The sequence below is a fragment of a genome, unplaced genomic scaffold (genome assembly GCF_019419815.1).
Source record: "Pyrus x bretschneideri cultivar Hongxiangsu unplaced genomic scaffold, Pyrus_bretschneideri_v1 Contig27, whole genome shotgun sequence".
Taxonomy (NCBI): Eukaryota; Viridiplantae; Streptophyta; class Magnoliopsida; order Rosales; family Rosaceae; genus Pyrus; species Pyrus x bretschneideri.
Genome location: NW_025999579.1, coordinates 1,826,947 through 1,847,131, shown reverse-complemented (window position 1 = coordinate 1,847,131; position 20,185 = coordinate 1,826,947). Strand labels below are relative to the sequence as shown.

At 37.7% G+C, this 20,185-nt stretch overlaps 5 protein-coding genes across 5 annotated transcripts; 2 read left to right on the top strand and 3 right to left on the bottom strand.

Annotated features, from left to right (window-relative positions):
- The first annotated feature begins 736 nt into the window (after window positions 1-736).
- LOC103929961 lies at window positions 737-4,432 on the top strand. Its single transcript, XM_009339235.3, has 7 exons — window positions 737-898; window positions 1,197-1,419; window positions 1,665-1,788; window positions 1,911-2,248; window positions 2,443-3,361; window positions 3,618-3,796; window positions 4,072-4,432. The coding sequence occupies exons 1-7, from the start codon at window positions 813-815 to the stop codon at window positions 4,168-4,170; spliced, it is 1,968 nt and encodes a 655-aa protein (XP_009337510.2). The 5' UTR covers window positions 737-812; the 3' UTR covers window positions 4,171-4,432.
- LOC103929968 (peptidyl-prolyl cis-trans isomerase CYP26-2, chloroplastic) lies at window positions 4,394-5,630 on the bottom strand. The gene is made up of 2 exons (XM_009339246.3): window positions 4,686-5,630; window positions 4,394-4,597 (listed from the first exon to the last, which is right to left on the bottom strand). Exons 1-2 carry the CDS (start codon window positions 5,597-5,599, stop codon window positions 4,495-4,497), a joined length of 1,017 nt encoding a protein of 338 aa, XP_009337521.1. The 5' UTR covers window positions 5,600-5,630; the 3' UTR covers window positions 4,394-4,494.
- Window positions 5,631-5,902: 272 nt separating this feature from the next.
- Window positions 5,903-7,720, bottom strand: LOC103929953 (single-stranded DNA-binding protein, mitochondrial-like). The gene is made up of 4 exons (XM_009339226.3): window positions 7,376-7,720; window positions 7,046-7,275; window positions 6,266-6,366; window positions 5,903-6,153 (listed from the first exon to the last, which is right to left on the bottom strand). Exons 1-4 carry the CDS (start codon window positions 7,661-7,663, stop codon window positions 6,074-6,076), a joined length of 699 nt encoding a protein of 232 aa, XP_009337501.2. The 5' UTR covers window positions 7,664-7,720; the 3' UTR covers window positions 5,903-6,073.
- A 2,170-nt stretch (window positions 7,721-9,890) lies between these two features.
- Window positions 9,891-11,064, bottom strand: LOC103931722 (protein ASPARTIC PROTEASE IN GUARD CELL 2-like). The gene is made up of 3 exons (XM_048587896.1): window positions 10,407-11,064; window positions 10,105-10,311; window positions 9,891-9,994 (listed from the first exon to the last, which is right to left on the bottom strand). The coding sequence occupies exons 1-3, from the start codon at window positions 11,062-11,064 to the stop codon at window positions 9,891-9,893; spliced, it is 969 nt and encodes a 322-aa protein (XP_048443853.1).
- Window positions 11,065-15,902: 4,838 nt separating this feature from the next.
- LOC103929945 lies at window positions 15,903-19,407 on the top strand. The gene is made up of 4 exons (XM_048587974.1): window positions 15,903-16,213; window positions 16,451-16,572; window positions 18,326-18,529; window positions 18,793-19,407. The coding sequence occupies exons 1-4, from the start codon at window positions 15,992-15,994 to the stop codon at window positions 18,893-18,895; spliced, it is 651 nt and encodes a 216-aa protein (XP_048443931.1). The 5' UTR covers window positions 15,903-15,991; the 3' UTR covers window positions 18,896-19,407.
- The last annotated feature ends 778 nt before the right edge of the window (window positions 19,408-20,185 follow it).

Below are 20,185 nucleotides of genomic sequence, written 5' to 3'. Positions count from 1 at the left end.
TTTGACTTGGTACAAGTGTTTTTCAAATGGCAGCTGAGATGATGAGGCTGCTGAGTGAAACTAGCTTTCGTACCTTAATTCAAATTTCTGGATATATGGAATTGAATATTTTAGAAAGTCACGTGTGACTGTCTGGCATTTCAATAATTCGAATCATTGGTTAAACGAAAAACAAGTTAAATTAATGAATGATTCATTATGGTCAAAATAAACTGTAGAATGATTCATGAGTTATGTTTTTGCCCCTAAATTTAAATATTAGCTTTTGGAGTCCGAAAGTTAACAAATATATTGCACACTTGCCCTATTCGTCAATTTGTGCAATAATTCAGGGATTATTTCTCTAATTACGTCTTTTTACTTCTTCAGTTCATCAACTTTGCCGTAGCCATCATGGCCCAAATCTTATTTAATTGGATCATGTTCTACCCGCCCAACCCAAACTCTCCTCGAGGCCCTACGAGTCAATTACCGCTAAAAAATTGCAACGGAAAAATAGATTGAGAATTTTAATGTGGTAAGCACATGATACATCACGTGTCACTATGCAAACGATGGAGTATGTATATTAAAAAATTAATAACTTAAAAAATAAAATTTTCTACGATTTACATAAAAACACATGGTATACCACTCTTATTCTTGTCACAATAAAAAATTTCTGCAAAGAAACAAGTGAAACGATATCCATCATAATCACCCCACCAGAAAACGACGTCGTATCGGAGCGCTTGCTAGGTTCTGAACTCTGAACTCTCTGAAACAAATTTCATAGCTTCTTCTGGAAAAAAGAAAGTGAGAAGAAATAAAAAATGTCGAAAGATTCAGAGAAAAAGTTCCACTCGATCATGGACAAGCTATTTTTCGCTCCCAAATCTACGCCTAGCTCCGATTCCAGGTTTGTGTTATATGTATATATTATCTATATATACTTCTTTTCAATTTTGCTCTTAATTTTCTCGCTCGTTTTCCGTTTGTTTCCCGAGAAAATGCGCTGCAAATAGAGAATTTTTATTTTTATACTTGTGTTATCAAGTGCTAGTTAAATCCCTGACTATTTCATATAATCCAAGATATTGAATAAAATTACGATAAATCGAGTTTTCTGTTTCTTTTTCTTCAGATTTTATGGAAATTTTGATGTAATTAGTGGCCAAATCATGGAATTCTCGCCCTTTTTTTTTTTTTGCTAACAGTTCATCTGGTGTACAAACTTCGAGAGGCAAAAAGCGAGCAAATCCCTCATCCGCATTGGCACTGGTGGAAGCGAAATCGAGAGGCGATAGAATGGAGGTCTCCCGGCATTTTTCAGCTCCAGCTGTGGCGACTCCTGCTCCGCTGTGTAGGCCGTGGGACCGTGGGGATCTTATGAGGAGGGTAGCTACATTCAAGTCCATGACTTGGTTTGCCAAGCCTAAGGTTAGAATTCTGTCTTCCAATATGACATGTTTTGTAATGTTAGTGTTTACTTGTTAGTTTGCAAAAATAGCTCCGAATAGGCGAATACAAATGCTGTCTGGAAATTAGCCCCTGGTTAGTGAAAATTAGGGTAATGTTGAAACAGCTACAGTGGCTTTATTGAGTCGTTTGCAGTGGAGCCGTTGTTTAATACAAAGCTTTAATTTTTTTGGATGTACAAACAAGAATTTGCCAGCTTTGAACAGGTGGTGAGTGCTTTAAATTGTGCCAGAAGAGGCTGGATCAATGTGGATGCAGATATATTAGCGTGTGAATCGTGCGGAGCACGCCTCTTATTTTCTACTCCGTCATCTTGGAATCAGCAGCAAGGCATGTTATGTCTCTCTTTATGTGAAATCTCCCTCCAATTAAACCCATGCTGTAAAATTAAGTAACAATATATTGTAATAATATATTCATAGTAAAGTAAACCGATTTCCTGTGTTTCCCAGTTGAGAAGGCAGCTTTGGTGTTTAGTTTAAGGCTTGACAATGGGCATAAGATACTCTGTCCGTGGATTGACAACGCATGTGATGAAACACTGGCAGAGTTTCCACCTACGCCACCTCCAGTTTTAGTTGATAAATTTAGAGAACACTGCTATGCTCTTTTAGAACTCTCAGTTCTCCCTGTGATTTCTTCTTCAGCCATTGAGTACATGAAGAGCCCTCAGCTAGAGCAATTTCTTGGACAGTCTTCAATGTTTTATGGCAATGGGTCTGGAGACATTTCTAGAACAGAACATTCTGACAATGAAGACAGTGTAGATTCTGCCAAGTTATATTATCAGGTATGTGCCTGTTTAGTTGCACGCCTGTTCATGTACATCTTCATTTGGATGTATTTGTGCATTGCTGTTTCATATCTTCTGACTTTAATTCTTAACACTTTTGGATTTGTTTTTTAGAAGTCTGTCTTATCAGTTTCTAGCATTCTTGCTTTCTTCATGTAGACCAATGACGTTTTAAAGCATTTTTTTTTCAGGCACAAAAGCTCATAAGTTTATGCGGCTGGGAACCTCGTTTACTACCTTATGTTGTTGACTCTGAGAATAGACTGAATTATTCAGCTACCAACAGACAGAATCTGGGCATCAATATGCACTCTGCTAGTAATGATGAACTTATGAAGTCACACAATACCAGTATACAGGCTGAACACAATTCTGTTGTTTTAGACTGCAAGCTTTGTGGAGCCAGTGTTGGATTATGGGCATTCTCTACCGTTCCACGGCCTGTGGAATGTTTCAGATTAGTTGGATATGCAGAAGTAAACTCTGAAAGTCGTTCTGGAACCCATGATTCAAACACTGAAAGTCACTGCGACAGTAGGACAGATATTTTAAATGCTGGCATAGATGGTGCAACATTGCCAAGGGACAGATTCTCAAATTTAAATTTGACAATTGCAGGGGGTCCTCCACCTACAAATCAGAATTTCAAAGCAAAAATTTTGTTGCCTGTTATTGGTCGGAATTTAAGGGCTCGGATTTCATATGATACTGAATTGAGAGATTGTTTGTCTGTTGGCCAGGAAGGTATGCAATCTGATTCCCAGATGGAGAAAGAGGAAGATCACTACCAAGAAAATGCAGGGAATGGTGGACTGGAGAATTCAGAAGTGAGTGGCCCTGGAACCCCTGATGCGAATGTCACACATTTAAATGGTGAAATGGACAAAAGTGACTCACTTGTGATGGTTTCTTGCAAGGGAGACTTGTTACATTCAGGAACCATTGTAGAGCACAGCGAAGAACGTGAGTCTCCTAGTCTTCCATCTAGCTTTGAAGCTAATGCAGATCTTAGCAGCTCCAGAAATGATCCCCAACCCACCTCAAACAAGGAGGCTAGTGAAGGCATAGTGCAGATTCCTGCAAACAATGAACTTGTGGCCTGCAGTAGTGGTAAGCAATATTTATTGCTTTCTTATTGAATGCAAACATTAACGTAAACTATATAGCTTTTGCATCTGTTATATTTGGTCCAACTATAACCTCAAGCTGATGCCAGTTGGCTAATTGGTCTAGATTTTATAATAAAAAATGATGTTAGCAGCCTGTAATTCGTATGCAAACACGCCCTCCTATACTCTTGTCAGTGCTAGAATTCCCTTACGGTACCAAAATATGTTTTAATAATTTGCTTTGTCTATTCTTCCAGGGAAGGACCTAAAGCATGTAGTGCCTGATAGCAGGATGGAGTTTGATCCTATCAGGCAGCACAGATATTTCTGTCCTTGGATTGCATCAACGGGTAATGGGGCACCTGGATGGAAGCAAACACTATCTGCTTTACAACGTCAGGAAGGCGGCTCTCCTTCGTCAGCATCCATAATTAAGGTATTCTGCAGCCCACTTCTACTGTCCTAGTGATATGCTAAATAGTACCTTGTGTGCCTACATGGCTACATGTTGATGGAGATGGGCAGCGCCCTTCTCAGCCTATGTTTTGGAACTCATCTACCAGACTGGCACTTCTAGTTCCAGTTCCCATCATAGTGTAGCACACACTCGCACGCATCTTTGCACAATTGTAGCCTGTCTGTGTTCTTGCACGTATATTTAGGTTTGCATTCTGAAGAGAGTCATCATTTGATATTTGATCAATCATGCAGGTTGATGACCCTATCACTTCAATTAGAAATCTCTTCATGTCTCCATCTCCCAAAAGAATGAAGCCAACTGTTTTAACAACTCGAAGTTCGGATCAATAGATGGGTGATTTTTGGTTGCCTGTAAAATGGGACTCAAGCAGGTACAGAATCGGTTGATATTAGAGAGGTTAGATTGTAATGTCTCCATTCGAAAGTCCCTCTCGTGGCATTAGTCCCACTCGAGAGCTTAAAAATGTCGTATTTACAAGATTAGAGTGTAAGTTCGTTACATTCCTTTATCGCTCGAGTGCAGCCTGTGCATTAAACTGTAACGTTCTTACAATTTTGATAAACATAGCATTTGAAATTTTGATGGATAGAATGGTGAAAGTCTCTTGTTACAAAAATGGAAAGAAAAAAAGAAATGCCGCGACGGAGATTCTGTTACTTTATCAAGCCGCAGTTTGTGACAATCACCTTCGCGTAAGGCCGGTTGAATCCTCTTTCTGCCACAACAGCTCTCTTATCTCCGATCAGCTTGGCCACCCTGCCAGCCACCGGAAGGTGGATGGTCAGTGTATATCATCACAAATTGGGAAAGGCGATACGTAACAATACAGAGGTGTAGTACTCACCTGAAATACGGTGAACTAGTGTTCTCCTGCACGGTTTTTACCTGCCCCAGCCTCTCCACGACCTCCTTACCTTCTAAGACTGTTCCGACCACCAAAGCTGAAGCATCGAGCTCAGGCGAATCCTTCGTAGTGATCACGAACTCCGTTCCATTCGGGGCTGTCCCAACCTCCTCCTGATCAATCTCCAGCTTCCCTTTCCGCGCAACCAGCTTTATCTTCGGGGGTGGTTTCAACGGGTCTCTCACGATAATGCTCACAGTTCCGGCCTTGTTCTTGATGCCCGGACACTTTTCGTTCAATCTCTCCCACTCTTCATTGAGACTATCAACTTCCAAATTGCTTCCTGTCTTCTTTGCAAGCTCAGCGTCTACACCGAAAGATCTCACTCCGCCGTGCTGAACATAGTTGGGCATAATCTTAACGAACTCTTTCCTTCTGTAGCTAGTGCCAGCAGCTCCGCTGACAAGACTACCAAATCTAGCAGCGCCAACTGGAGCATCGTCTTCATGTAGCCCAATTATAATCCGACCAACAGGTTCTCCGTCAATTGATATATCGAGAAATGCACGCTTTGTCGGGCTTCTATCAACGCAAGTAGCACTCGCAGTAGCGTTTAAAGTTTCTGCTGCTTCTTCATTGCTATTGGTGTCTTCCAAGTTCTCGGCTCGTGCTTTAGACGGCAACAAACCCTCTACACTCTGCGAGCCGAGGAGGAGAAGTAACAGAGAATTGCTACGAATCACGAGCTCTCTGCGCGATACTTTGCTGCACTGTTTGATGGAAGGAAAAGATGAGGAAGTGGATACGCCTTGGAGTTGTGGAATGGGCGGCGGAGGAGGCGGCGATGGCGTTGGAAGATGAAGGCATTGAGTGGAGGTCCTGGACGATTGCAAGAATTTCGGGCTTGGTAACATCTCTGTTTTGGAAGAAGAAATCTTCCTACAATTTTCTTTATTCTCTTTCTTTTGGACGTGGAGATTTTTCGTGGTTAAGAAAGACCCAAAGCTTATCCAAATGCATTGGAAGGTCCAAATTTTGTGTCCTCAACATACGACAACGGTCAATCCGAAATACCAATGTGGATTAGGCTAGTTCGTCAGGGGAAGTGTGCCCACCTTTTTTGCAACTATTTTCAGGTCTCTTTATCCGTAAATTATAGTAGCTTAGAATTTCACCTTGTAAGGAGGATGCAATCTAAATTTGAGCATGCCGAAACAGATTGAAAAGAGAGCGAATTGTTGAATCGGATTGAGAAGTTTAACAGCCATGTTTGGAACAAGAAATCTCAATCTCAGCTACTTGGGATGCAACAGAACGTTAATTACAAACGAAAGAATTGGTCTTTCGTCGAGCAGATCTGTGCCGCTTAAAGGTTAAAACAAAGCTTTTTAGTAGTAGCCAACACCTTTGAGCCCCCATTTTGGTGATTGCTCAGCACCATCACCTTTGCCCAAAAACACAAGGCGACCTGCGAATTACGGGCAAAAGAATGTATCAACATGATGAGAAGTATAACATATAGATATTCAGGTTGAGTATACAAAGCGTATCTTAGACAATGTAAATAGATAAGTACATACCGTTTCTGCGAATAGAAATCTCTCTAACTCGTCGAACAAGCCCACTAACCGGATCAGCGAAGATTTTGGTCTCCAGATTACCTTCCACATATATAATCGAACTGCAACATATCAAATTTCAATATGTCATCGCCAACTGCAGAAACGATTATCTCCAAATAACAAAACCAAAGTTCTGAACTTGAGGAAGGAGGCCATGATCACCATAAGAAAGATGCAGCGGAGTTAAGTTATGACAAATTATTGCAAACGCAAAACAGATACATTCTTTGCAATGACAAACCAGAATGTTATTAAAACGGCAACTTCAAACCTCAAGCCAAAGAATCTGTTATTTACTTTCCTTCATCACGTCCAGAATTACGGCAACTCAAACAACTCTTCTTCCATCAATTTGATGCATCCCAAAAGACACTATTCCCCACTCCCTCTATACGTCTCTACCTGGTCACTATGTTACAATTTCGACTGATTCCAGCAAACCGTCCTTACTTCCTAATGTTCCATTTCGAATCAAATACCAAAAATTGCTCGTAACCCTTCCAACTTCTGCCGATATCAACAATTTTCCTAGTCTCCATTATACAAAAGCACTACCAAATCTTCCTAATCACACAAAAGCTAGTCCAAATCCATTTTACACACATTTGTACAAAAACGATTCATCCTTTTTTCGGAAAACGCGATCTGTTTTACGTAAAGATGGTCATATATCATACACAATCAGAAAAAGTAACGCAAATTAGAACATGATAACAGCTGTAGAAAAAAACCTCTCACCCAGGCACAGCATTCTTCATGGCAATCATGCTAAGCCGGTCCGGATAAATGCACACACGCGGTGCCACTGGACAGTTGCAGCGGTTCGCATACTCCACCGGGTCCTCGTTATCCAACGGCCGCCGGTTGTTCCGAATCCCGCCGGTCCCAATTGAAAACATGGTTACGGATGCCCCGCTCTTCAGCCTCTTCTGCAAAGGACTCTGCCCCACCTGCCCCACCAAAATCGCCTGCACATATACACCCGCGGATGCACACAATTAAAACCCTAAATCCTTAAATTTTGAGACTAGTAAATCATCGGAACGGTGACACTGAATTGAAATGTACCTTATAAATGCCGGCGTCGAGGCCGTTCTCGAGCGGGCGATCGTAGATGAAGCTTCTTCGAATGGGTTCATCGGACGGAGGCGGCGGTTGGGAGGCGTCGCCCGAGGTTGACTCTGCCTCCGACTTGAGAGGGTTGGACTCGTCCGAGTCGGAGCTGTCACTGCTGGAGGAGGAGGTGCCGGTGGTGGTAGTGGTGGTGTAGAAGCGCATGGAGAGTAAAGTCCTGGAGTTTGCTTGCATAGAACGAGAGAGCGTCCTCGAGAGCCTGGCCATGGAAGAGGAAGCCATTTTTGGTGAGAGGAAAATGGTTACTGGTGGTTCCTTCCCTTTTGATTTTTGAGGGTTTTTGGTTGGGCAGCTTAAACCCTTTGGGACTTCGGAGGAAGGAAGATTTTGGGTTCTAGATTTAAGCCCAAATACCAAGTTTAATAATGGGCCTACTTTTGTACCCAAATAAAAAAAACAAGAATGGTCCGGTCTGGAGATAATTTCCGTAAACACGGGTTTTTTTTAAACCCAATTGCACGTCACTGAGTATATCCCTCATCACGTGATACTCAAGTGTTTCTCTATTCTCTTATCTGATAATGACATCACAGTATTATATCGTACGAGATTTGAGGATTGTATTCTCTATCAAGGGCTTTGGTTCCTCTTAATCGTTCTGGTGGGCAAAGGTAGGTTACAATAGTTGTTCAACGACTAAGCCTATCATGTATAGTTTGGCTTGCCTAATCCTTCAAGCCAATGCCTTTTTTTGTTCTTTAGTCCTCCACTTGCATTAGTTTTTCTTTTTTTTACAAACAATAGTGCTAGTGGGTTCAATTGTTAAATGTTAGGGGGGAGGGAGTCAGTGAAGATCAAACCTGCATAAGGGTGCATAAATATAATTGTTTTTTGCCATTGCAATAGAGCGTCATGGCCTCTACTCATACTAGATCATTCTCCATGTCGACTAAAAGAAAGTGCAAGATGTTACATAATACATGTCAATTCCTTAAGCTCTGGATACCATGTTGGAATTTAGTGTTTGGTTATGTTTTTAGTTTCTGGATTTGCAAAGAAATTGAAGAAGGAATAAAGGAATGAGGAAGAAAAACATTTCAGATAGGGGTGGACATAGTTCGGTTCAGTGCGGTTTTGAGTAAAACCAAAACCGAAACCAAAACTTTTTGCAGTTTGGTTCAGTGCAGTTTTGAAGCAAAAAAAAAACCGAAATGAAACCAAACCGTTTAGTTCAGTTCGGTATGGTTTTAAACGATTTTGGTTCGGTTTTTAAGAAAAAATATACAGTTTAACATTTGCACCTATCTATGCATAAGACGGTTTCAAACGATTTCAAATAATGTTAGAGATGTGATGAGCCTTGGTGTTTAAAAAATTTCCTCTCTGTCCAATTGACTAAAGAATTCCTCTTCTGGTACTAGAGCTCCTACGTACGTACATTTTGGGTTGCAGAACATATGTCTACTCTGACCAAATATAGCCGGGTCGAGACCAGAAATTAAGATCCTTTACGTGTGGAATTTGGAATTCTATTTTTAACCACATTTATACACACTCACTATGAGGAGAATTAATCTTCTCACTCTACTAGTTAATTTGATATTCTGACAGAGTTTTGAGAGAGACTGATGAGTGATGATATTCTAGTGTGGTTAAGTTCATATTGAATGTATAGACTCTAACAAATAACCAATTAAAACATGACATCTAATATTTGTGGTGCGGTTTTCTAAAGTCAAAACCAAACTATTTCCTACACTGTGATTCGGTTTTAAAACCGCAATCGTTTCAAAATTGTAAAACCAAACCGTTTCGGTTTCAATTTTCAGTTCCAAGTGCCCACCCCTTATTTTCAGATATTTCTGTATATATTGTAAAAAGAAAGCGACACAAATGCTCTTGCAGACCTCACATCAAAACATTCTCTTACACATTACACAATTTCCAATCCAAGCCATTCATACTAGGTCATCACTAATGGCATGACACTTGGCTATCATCTGAGACCTGTGAGTCATACAAAGATGGATTGAATCTAGACCGTACACTTTCTATTGGCTAAGTAGACTATGTAACTTAAATCAAGTAAAACCGAAGACAATTATGTGGTAGCAACATTTTAATGAATTAAAATTAGTAACAACTTCTAGGTTGAATTCCTAGAACATGACTAGGAAGCTTAAATCCAATATGTGACCCCTGAAGCTGCCAGCTTCCAATGATTGAGGTTCTTCCACCGGCGGCAAATGCAAGGCAGTACTTGTCGTCGCTCACAGCCATGACAACCTGACGAACGTCCTAACTCCAACGGCGGATTCCTCACCTTAAACAAAAATTTAACCTGTAGAACTGGTAAATGAGTTAAAATCAATTTCGAAATCTAATTGAAAACCAATCAATGTAACTCTAAAAAAAAAAAAAAAAAAAAGAAAAAAAGATGACTCTAACTATTTAACCTTGGGAACGAGGTCAGTCCACTCGTAGACACCTTTCACATAAAAACAAGTGTCTAACTGATCTTCGCCGGGAGCTCGAGGCAAACCCTGAGCGTTGCGGATGAAGTAGTCCTGAATATGTCATAGGCCTTCTCGAGAAACTTGGTGATTGTAGTCCCTGTGTCAATAGTCACACCCCCAACACCATCGAATCAAATTCCCAGAATTCAGGAGGAATTGGAATTGCTTCCTAGTTCATTTCTATCCCACTGAACAACAAATAATAACGGTCCATTCTGATGTCCAGAATTGCTGTACTCGAATGTTGAAACCGCAATTCATCGTAATAATTCAAGTCCAACGTTCCACCGTCGGTTGTATTGTAATAAGGCAGACAGAAGGTAAAATTGTTAGCTTGGAGTTGAGTCGGAAATGAATATCCACTCGGCACGAAGCCTAGGATTCTAGTCGCGGCCTCATTGAACATGTCTATACCTAATGAACGATCATGTTAAGTTTTATTCACCAAATGACGTGATAGTAGATTATTTCATTTGTAATCCGAGCGTTAAAGTTAATATATTATGTACCTGTAATACGACCTCCACATCCAAAAGAGAAATTGTTACTGAGATGCACACCCTCATCGGTAGATATGGTATCTGTGGCCATGATACCTTCGGAGACAGATCGATCTACATAATGAACGCTGAAACGACACTGGTGCTCACCACGATGAACACAACCTTGTATGTAGAGCTGCTGTACATCACATGGTCCATTAAAGAAATCAGTCTGAGTGTACGTGGATGACATGCTCGTATCAAAAATATGGTGTGGTGTTGAGTAGCATTGGATGCACCCTGGTTGGCACTGCCACCATGTGAAGGGTGTGCCCATGTCTACAAGAAGTTGCACTTTTTGTGGTGGATTTCCCACTTTCAAAACGGTCACGTACTCCCCGCCTTCCTCGAACACGTTGGTCTCATTGAAATCGACGTTTGGGCGTAGAAATGGAGCAGAATTCGAGTGCTGGAGGTGACGCCGATAAAGGAGTTTGAAGCGTGCCCTATCCCGGGCCAATCGAGCCTTGACGAGGGAGTGATGGTCCTTGAAATGTGATGCCATGAACTTTTCTCTATGGTATAGAAGAAACCTTGCGACGCCTTTGTCACTTAGGGCATGCGTGCCCAGGGAGATCAAAACTACAAGCACAAGAAAAATATTTGGGATTAGGGTTTTGGCCATTGTTGAAGATAAATTTGAACCAGCAGCAAGCATGTAAATTTAAAGAAAAATGAAATGGAGAAGGAGATGATTTCATAGATTATATATATATATATATATATATATATATATATATGATTTCCAGATAAGTACATACAGATTTTTTTGTTTCGGATTCGGAAATTGAGTTTTATTTTTCTTGTTTTCTCCAAAGGCTTTCTGTACATACATAATCATATTACTTTGCAAATTTGCAAGATTTCCTTTCGATATATTTATATGTATATGGTAGTATGGATTTTCTTTTAGGTAATTAAGCGTCTGGTAAGTTTCCAAATAAGCACAACAGTACAGCAAAATGGATCCTATATACTTCGAGTAGTGCTACATTTACCAACTATTTGTATTATCATATATAACAATTTTTTATATTCTCCTCGTCAAACTTAAAAGTTTATTCTTTTCGTCACCTTAGTTAAAAGTTTATTCAATGAATTTCTCATGGATTATCGCTAGCTTGCAATTGTACCATTTTTGTAGATATTAAAAAAGTTGAGTTTCAATTTCATGACTAATTTATATTTCACCTTCCCTTTGACAAAATAAGTAAATTTGTTTGCCGTCCAACATTCACTAAATCTAATAATTTATTAAAGGTTTTATAGCTAAAATAGTTTCTGAGATTTTGGTCTCTGAAATTTGAAATCAATACGAGTGGTCCTTGAGGTTATCCACCATCAATCATTTTGGTCCTTCCGTGAATAGTTATGTTAAATAAATATTAAAATGACAAAACTATCCTCAATTTAATAAACAATATATAGGCCAAAATGATTTGACAAAAATTAAGGATATTTTTGTCATTTTATCCTTATTCAATGGAGATTTTTCATGGAATGACCAAAATGATTGATTGTGGACAAACTTAGGAACCAAAATGAAGAGTTATGCAAATATTAGAGACCATTTTGCATAAAAAAGCCTTTATTTAATTTAAGTCAATTCTAGACACCAAAAGTAACCTTTAAATTGTTCAACAAAATACGTGAAACTAAAATCGTATCTATTTTGCAAGTGGAATTTTATCACAATGGTAGAAAAGTGTTGAGTTCTTTCATGACAGTGTGGGTTCAAACCCTGTCGTTAGCCAATCTAACATCTAATCTAATAAAATCTATTGTTTGACACAAAAAAAAAAATTGTATCTATTTCGGTAGCTAATCATCATTGCTCATATACCTAACCTTAACCTAAATGAGCATTGTGTATAAGCCAGTTTTGGCATATAAAATCATATCAATTTTGTTAGCTTATTCGGCTTCAGACACAAACCAGCTCATGAGTATATTGTGGTTATAAAATAATTTCTTCTTTGTATTTGGCTGAAATTACTCTAGGGAATAAAGACAGTGGTGATCCTAACAAGGATATGTGTGGGGCTAAATCAAAATGAATCTTCATATTAGTTATTAGTTAGCAAAAGGGAATTAATTAAAAATAAAAGTTATAAAATGCTAAGTTAGTGGGATTTAAATAAAGTTAATTTGCTATTGTGGATTAAAAAATAATTTAATTTTTTTTTGGAGTTAACGCGTGAATGTTTACTCGAAAAAGACAAGAAGGTCCTTATTAATTTGACAAAGCCCACAAAGATTTCCATGTGCAGCTCAGTAGCTGACTACAACTTCATTAAGCTCTTTTCCCCATGACACGAAGGAAAAGTGAAAGACATAAAAAATAGTTTGACAAAAAAAAAAAAAAAAGACATTAAAAATAGGACTTATTACTAAATCCTATCTTTAATACTCTCCAAATGGAATGACAACTCTATCAAAGAAGGAATCACAATCATATCCAATCAAAGATACTTCCGAGATAATTCAATATGTTATTTATTGATTTGTAGAGATTCTATATAAAATTTTGATTCAATTCCTCAAAATCTCATGGGGAGATGTGAGATTTGTGGATGCATAAAATACACTACGAAATCTCTCAAATTTCCTCTAATTCCTCAACTTTCTCAAATTATTTATAATCAATTTCTAATTGAATACACCTGGAATGTTATAAACTTCTTTAAAATCCTAATTGAATACATCCGGATTTATAAGGATTTTAATAAACTATTTTAACATTTTAATTGAATACACCTTTTGTAACATCCCACATCGCCCAGGGGAGTGGATCCTGTAAGCCTTATATGTATATTCTCATCTCTACCTAGCACGAGGCCTTTTGGGAGCTCACTGGCTTCAGGTTCCATCGAAACTCCGAAGTTAAGCGAGTTTCGCGCGGAATCGAGCCCGGGATGTGGTGGGGGCCCAAGCCGGGATGTGACAATTTGGTATCAAAGCCAATCCCTGACCGGAAGTGTGCCGACGAGGATGTCGGGCACCTAAGGGGCATGGATTGTAACATCTCACATCGCCCATGGGAGTGGATCCTGTAAGCCTTATATGTATATTCTCATCTCTACCTAACACGAGACCTTTTGGGAGCTCACTGGCTTTGAGTTCCATTGGAACTCCGAAGTTAAGCAAGTTCGCGCGAGAGCAATCCCAAGATAGGTGACCCACGGAGAAGTTCTCGTGTGAGTTCCCAGAAATAAAACCATGAGGGTGTGATCGGGGCCCAAAGCGGACAATATCGTGCTATGGTGGAGTCGAACCTAGGATGTGGTGGGGGCCCAGGCCAGGATGTGACACCTTTAATTTCAGAGAATCACTTAAAATCCTGATTGAATACCCCTAGATTCATTAAAATAATTAAAATATCTCAAAATCTCAATTGAATACACCCCCTTAATATTTTTGGGATTATTCTTTCCTCATCCATACTTCGGATGACTCACCTGGGCAATTGGAAAGCCACCATATGTAGGGCAAAACCCTACCTCTTATGGCCGACCACCTCCCTGTAAATAACTCATCTACACTAATTTCTGGCAATTAAGTTTTTGGTACGCACTTAAGCCTAAACTCTCTATTTTCAAAGAAATTTACTTAGGCATCGGAGATCAATTGGTCAAACCCCCCCCCCCCCCCCACCTCGTGGGCGTGTTGCTTTGTCACCCTTGATCAAATGTGTTTATTTGTTTTGTAGGTACAATTTTGTCAATATTGAAGATGACAGAAATTTACCATGTACAAAAAGTTTTTCTGCCGGCAGTCAAACCTGGTATTTTAATTGAAGATTGCTACAGCGGATGTTAATTTCAAAGAACGAAATTCGTGAAAAATAAAACTTATAAAATGAAATGCTTTTCCGTCCCCAATTAACAATATAGTCAGAAAGCCAAGAGAAAACGAAGAAAATTAACGAGTTGAATATGATTAGATGCAAAACATGAACTGATTTGGCAGTTTGCTGATATGGATTTCATTTTCTTTGTTTTTATACACATTTCTGCCTGCTGAGATGCAACTAGGGTTATGAATTTCATGCATATTTTAGGAAAGCAATTTTCACCACCCTACCTTTGTGCACTTGGAACCACAGAAACAGAAGAACCAAAACAAAGAGATAGATGCAAAAACACAGCGACAGAACAGTAGAATCAACTCATGATACGACCCCTTTTTCCCATCGTTTTGTGATTAGAAAAGCAATGCGACGAAGCCCCCATGACTTCATTTCCAATTTATATAAATTTTTAATGTAAGTGGTGTATCAGCCAGAGGGAGATACTATTTTGATTTGTACTTTGTGTAGCTAAGCATCCATGAAGTGCGTTACAAAAACACTTTTTATTATTCTTTTTCCATAAAATAATTCATATTATGTGGGATTAGGGTTCTTATTTGTCATGTAATTATATAAAATAATAGGTGAATTAGGTGGCAAATATTTTTTTTTTAAATTTTCAGATATCCGAAAAAATTTGTCAATTCTGTTTTATCCCTTGGACAGATTTTTTGCCCGTATCCGAGTTTCTGTTTTTCAATCATTAATTTAATTTTTGAAATGTTGCTGGAAAAGTGGAGCCAATTTTCTAGGTTTCAGATTCCAAAAGCACTAACTGGCACGATCCATGTAGTTTCAAACTTCTAAAACAAATCAAGGTTAGTACTCAAAATCTCATCAAATCATGAAAAATAATCAGTCAAATAGTTAAGGGAATATGTAAGGCGGCTTGAAGTAATATACTTATTTTTAAACTTGGAAAATAAATATTTAATTTGGCATCTGTTTCTAGAGAGATTAACAATATTCTTTTACTCATGAAAGCATAAACTCTAGGTATGGTTCAAACTCCGACGGAGACTAATCTAACAAAATCTATCGTTTGACAAAAAAAAAAAAAAAATGAAAGCATAAACTTCCCGTATTTTGAAAATCATTACTGGAATTGAAAGTATCAACTATTGCGCGATGTACAAATGGATATATTATGATTAAGTGGTTGACATAGTTATGTTTTATCGATTTGTGCATGGAATGTACTAATTAATAGTCATACGTGTTTGAATATAAATGTTTTGTTAACACAATATGAACGCATGACGATTACATTGAAAATTAATAAGCATTACATTGGTCCACATTTGTGACCTTTAACTCGTCAACCTATCATAATTTATGTCATGTTAAATATAAATTGTTCGCGAATATGTGAAAATTTATCTATATAGAATAAATATCAATAATAGATATGACTAAACGATCTATTTATGTCATCTTATAATTTGTGCACGAAAAAATAACCAAGGAATGTTGTACAATACCCTAATATAGTAATATTATTTGTCAAATTAAATATTGAGGTGAAGGAAGAAAGATGATTGACATGTATATCAAACTCATTTAAAAGAAGCCGAGAAAGAGACAAGTCATGAATGATCTGTGTTTAGAGAGTTTTGGCATCTATTTCTAGAGAGAGAGAGAGAGAGAGAGAGAGAGAGAGAGAGAGAGGAGGGAGGGAAGAGCAGGTGGGTGGCGGCCGGTAATGGATGTGAGGAGAATAGTGGTAGTAGTTGAAGACGTGGAAGCAGCAAGAACAGCTCTTCGATGGGCACTCCACAACCTGGTTAGGTTTGGAGACTGGATAACTCTGGTTCATGTTTTTCCAACCTCAAGATCCAGAAACAAGAACAAATCCAGGCTTCTCCGCTTGAAAGGCTTCCAGTTGACCCTCTCCTTCAAAGAAATCTGCAACACCTTCCCCAACGTACGTGTTTTATGTGTGTTATAATATAGGTGATCAACGTATTGAAAACTGATCATTTCAGGAATTCGAATTTGTAAAACGATCATTTCGACCAATTTTCCTTTATATATTAACCTTACATTAATCGTTTTTCTCAAGTATTAATTAACCTTTTTTTTTGTATATATGTGTGAGTTAATGTTGCTGATTATATATATGTATGTTCAAATTACCAGTGTATATGATGATGATTTACAGACCAAGGTTGAAATGATTGTCGCAGAAGGTGATCAAGATGGGAAGAAGATTGCAGCTTTGGTCAGAGAGATTGGGGCTTCAGCTCTTGTTCTTGGACTCCATGATCACAGCTTTCTCTACAGGTAAGTTTGTTGAGATTATTGGTTTAATTAGAACATTGATTTTAATCTCTATGTAATTATGTGTTTGATTTTAATCATTGTGATGATCACGACGGGATTAAGTTCTTGATGATAATTTAAAGCATTTAATTTTGGAATTGAGAGATAGGTAACGTGAGTTCATAGTAAGAAGAGAAACTTTGATAAAATAGCTCTCATGATGGCTGAAACTAATGTAGTATTCGGTGTACTCAAAATACGAAACGTTTCATGCGTCTGTGAGAATTATCCTATGTCCATGTGCCGTACACAATTTTTTCTCCATTGGAGATGAAGGACCTGCAGAAGAGAAGAGTCAACTGGCAGATATGGGTATCCAATTATTCATTACCTCATCAACTCTTTTCTTTTATGCCTTATTTAATATGTAGCGTGTGATAGAGCAAGCATGGCCGGAGTGGGTTGGGAATGGGACCATATATGGCTCAATATTTGAGTCATGTATGACCAGTATGTTGCTATGCATGTGCATGCTGGTGGAATAAAATAGCGAACCTGCATACACTCGTGTGGGACCCTATACTTAGGTGGCTGTCGTTTTTATTGTGTATGATCAAACGGGTAATGTGTTATCTCTACCGACTAATTAAAGAATTTCTCCTACAATAGGGGTAGATTTGGGGAAAGATTTCTGATGCAACGAGTTGTATATTACTTTGCGCATATTTCTCCTCATGTCCCTCTTAAACGAGATTAGTAAAAGAAAAGAGAGAGATACACAAAAAAATCTAGTTTTTCTTTGTAGATTGCCTTTTTGGCTTTTGGTCATAGTATGTGGTTCATCAAGAATCATTGGACAATGATTTAGAAAGACCATACCCACTTGTCCATCTTTTAGGCAGATAGTAAATATTAGCCAAACATGATGTTTACATAATGCCAAGTTTTCAAATGTTAATTAATGAGAATATTTCTTGAGGAATTTGAATTGAATCCAACAACTCCTTGAGGAATTTGAATAATCTTATAATGTTAGATAGTTTTCAATGCCAAGTTTTCAAATGTTAATTAATGAGAATATTTCTTGAGCTAGGAATTTGAATTGAATCCAACAAGTCCTTGAGGAATTTGAATAATCTTATAATGTTAGATAGAGTTTTCAATTATATTATTTACAATTGCAGGTGTGGTCCTGAGTTTCCCTATCAGAATTTTTGGATGTTTCTTTTATTTGTTCTTCACAAATGATTCTTTCCTATTAATTTGAACTCATGATACACAAAATATTTCATCCATGAAATTATATAATTCAGAAAGAATATAACTTTTGGAATACTTTCGTTATATCCATTTCATTTTTTTATACTAAATTCTTTTAAACTACTGAAAAGAGAATTCAAGTTTATATGCAGAGGGAATAACACATTGTTCTAGTCACGTCTTATATATATATATATATATATTGATAAATAGAGAAGTGCTAAGGAGACTCTCTCAAAAGTTAGACTTGACATGGAAATTGACATTAAACTGTGAGGTGACAGAGAATCTCACTTTAAGAGAGTCCCTTCACATTTCTCTTGATATATAATACATGCTAGGTTTGACTTTCTTGCTATGCTTCACTATCATAGCAACATTGTTTAATTCAAATTCCTTTCATATTAAAGTTGTCAATTTTCATGCACAATATATTATAAACATGATAGGTTGGATCATAATTGAGGTGATAGTGATTAATTTATAATTTGGTGTAATTGGTGTGTATATGTAGGTTGGCAATGTCCCACAGCAGTACTAGTGTTGCAAACAACTTGAATTGCAGAGTTCTGGCCATCAAGCAACCACCACCTCCCTCATCACCATTAAGTAGTAAGAGGACAAGTAGTAGTAATACCAGTGGAGCTGCCACACCAGCCCTCCTCGACAGTTCAACCAACAACATGGACTTTTCACAGATTGACATTGCTGGATTACAGTAAGAATATTTCAAACCTAAATTTTTTACCTGCTTCACACACACACACATACAATATTACAATGTGGTTAATTACAATGGGGTTAACTGCATCTTTTCAAAACCCGGATACTGTATGTCGTGCATATGTGGTCAGCATGATATTGTTGATGCATTGACTTCACTTTACAGTTGCCGATTTTAAAGTGTAGTTAACCACATTGTAGAAAGACTGATATTAGCGATTAATGGATATTTTGTTTTGTACATGAATAATATTGCAGTGTCCCTGATGTTCCTCAACCAAAAGTTCCATACAGAATCTGCCCAAACCCTTATGCAATCTTTTGGAAATCAAGGAAGTCAAGGAGAAAGAGAAATACATAGTTCTTCAAAGGAAGCACAAATATATGTACACATTTCATTTCAAATGCACAGCAGCAGGTTCAGCTGATTAAGCGATTTTGGGCACAACACAATTGGGCATGGCATGGATTTTCCAACCTCGAAAATGTCCGATTTTGCAATTTTTTCTTGAATTCGAAAACATGATGGAGACTTACATGCACTCGTCGGGATGTCACAGTGGAGTCTCGAGAGGTGCATGTAAGTTTTTCCCCACCAACTGACCGACATATACAAATTTACAAACGAATTAGTTTTAATTGCAGCTGACATGATCTATGAAGCAAAATTTTATGGGTTTTAGAAAATCTATTAACGTCATTTTTCTTGTAATTATAAGGATTGTAATTATTGTCTACATCCCTTTCATTTACATTGCATGGGCAAGTGGGCAACCCGCGGTAGTACCTAAAGCTAGCCTCTCATTAAATCAAGTTCAAGTATTTGGTAAATCCACTTCACCAATTTCAGTGATATGTATTAATACATACCTAGTGTGGCTTCAATGCTATGTTTCAGTTAATGGTACGAGCGTTTTAGCTGTTAGATTTGATTTTCACAAATATTTAGATCTTTTATTTTCAATCATTGGTATACAACATCATGCACCTATTCATTTCTACATTTTTGAGCAATGCTATACTTATCGCATTTTTCGTGCTATGTAGAGCCTATCAACACATGTGAATTCCGTTTCTGTTAAAATGATAGTACAAATGTGGTATAAAAAAATGATAATCGTAGTATTTTTGTCGAGAACCATTGGCATAAGTGAGGGTAAAATGTACTATCATATTTTATATTATACTTTTCAAACATGATGGGTAACTTTTGAACAATCAAGTCATCATGGTGAGCAATTTTTTCCCCTCCATGATGATCCAACGAATGTTAGTTGAATTTAAAACGTTGATTTATAAGTATTATAAAATTAACAAGTTACAAAAAGACTGATTAAACGACTATAATAGTACGCCTCACATAAGCCTAAGTTTGAACTCTCCTCTTTCCTATTAGATTAGACTAAAATATCGTTCAAATAAATAAATAAAAATTGAACATTTAAGGGAATTGCTATTGGCACTCCAAATTTCTCATTCTACACTCCAAATTTTCTATATTTAGAAAGAAAAATACACTTGTGAAGAGTGTAGAATGAAATTTTTGGAGTGCCAATAATACTTCTCACGTTTAATTCATTTCCAAAGAAAAGAAAAAAGAGAAAAAGTGAACGTTAAATTTGAAAATGGGCTGGTGGAGCCAGAAACTGAA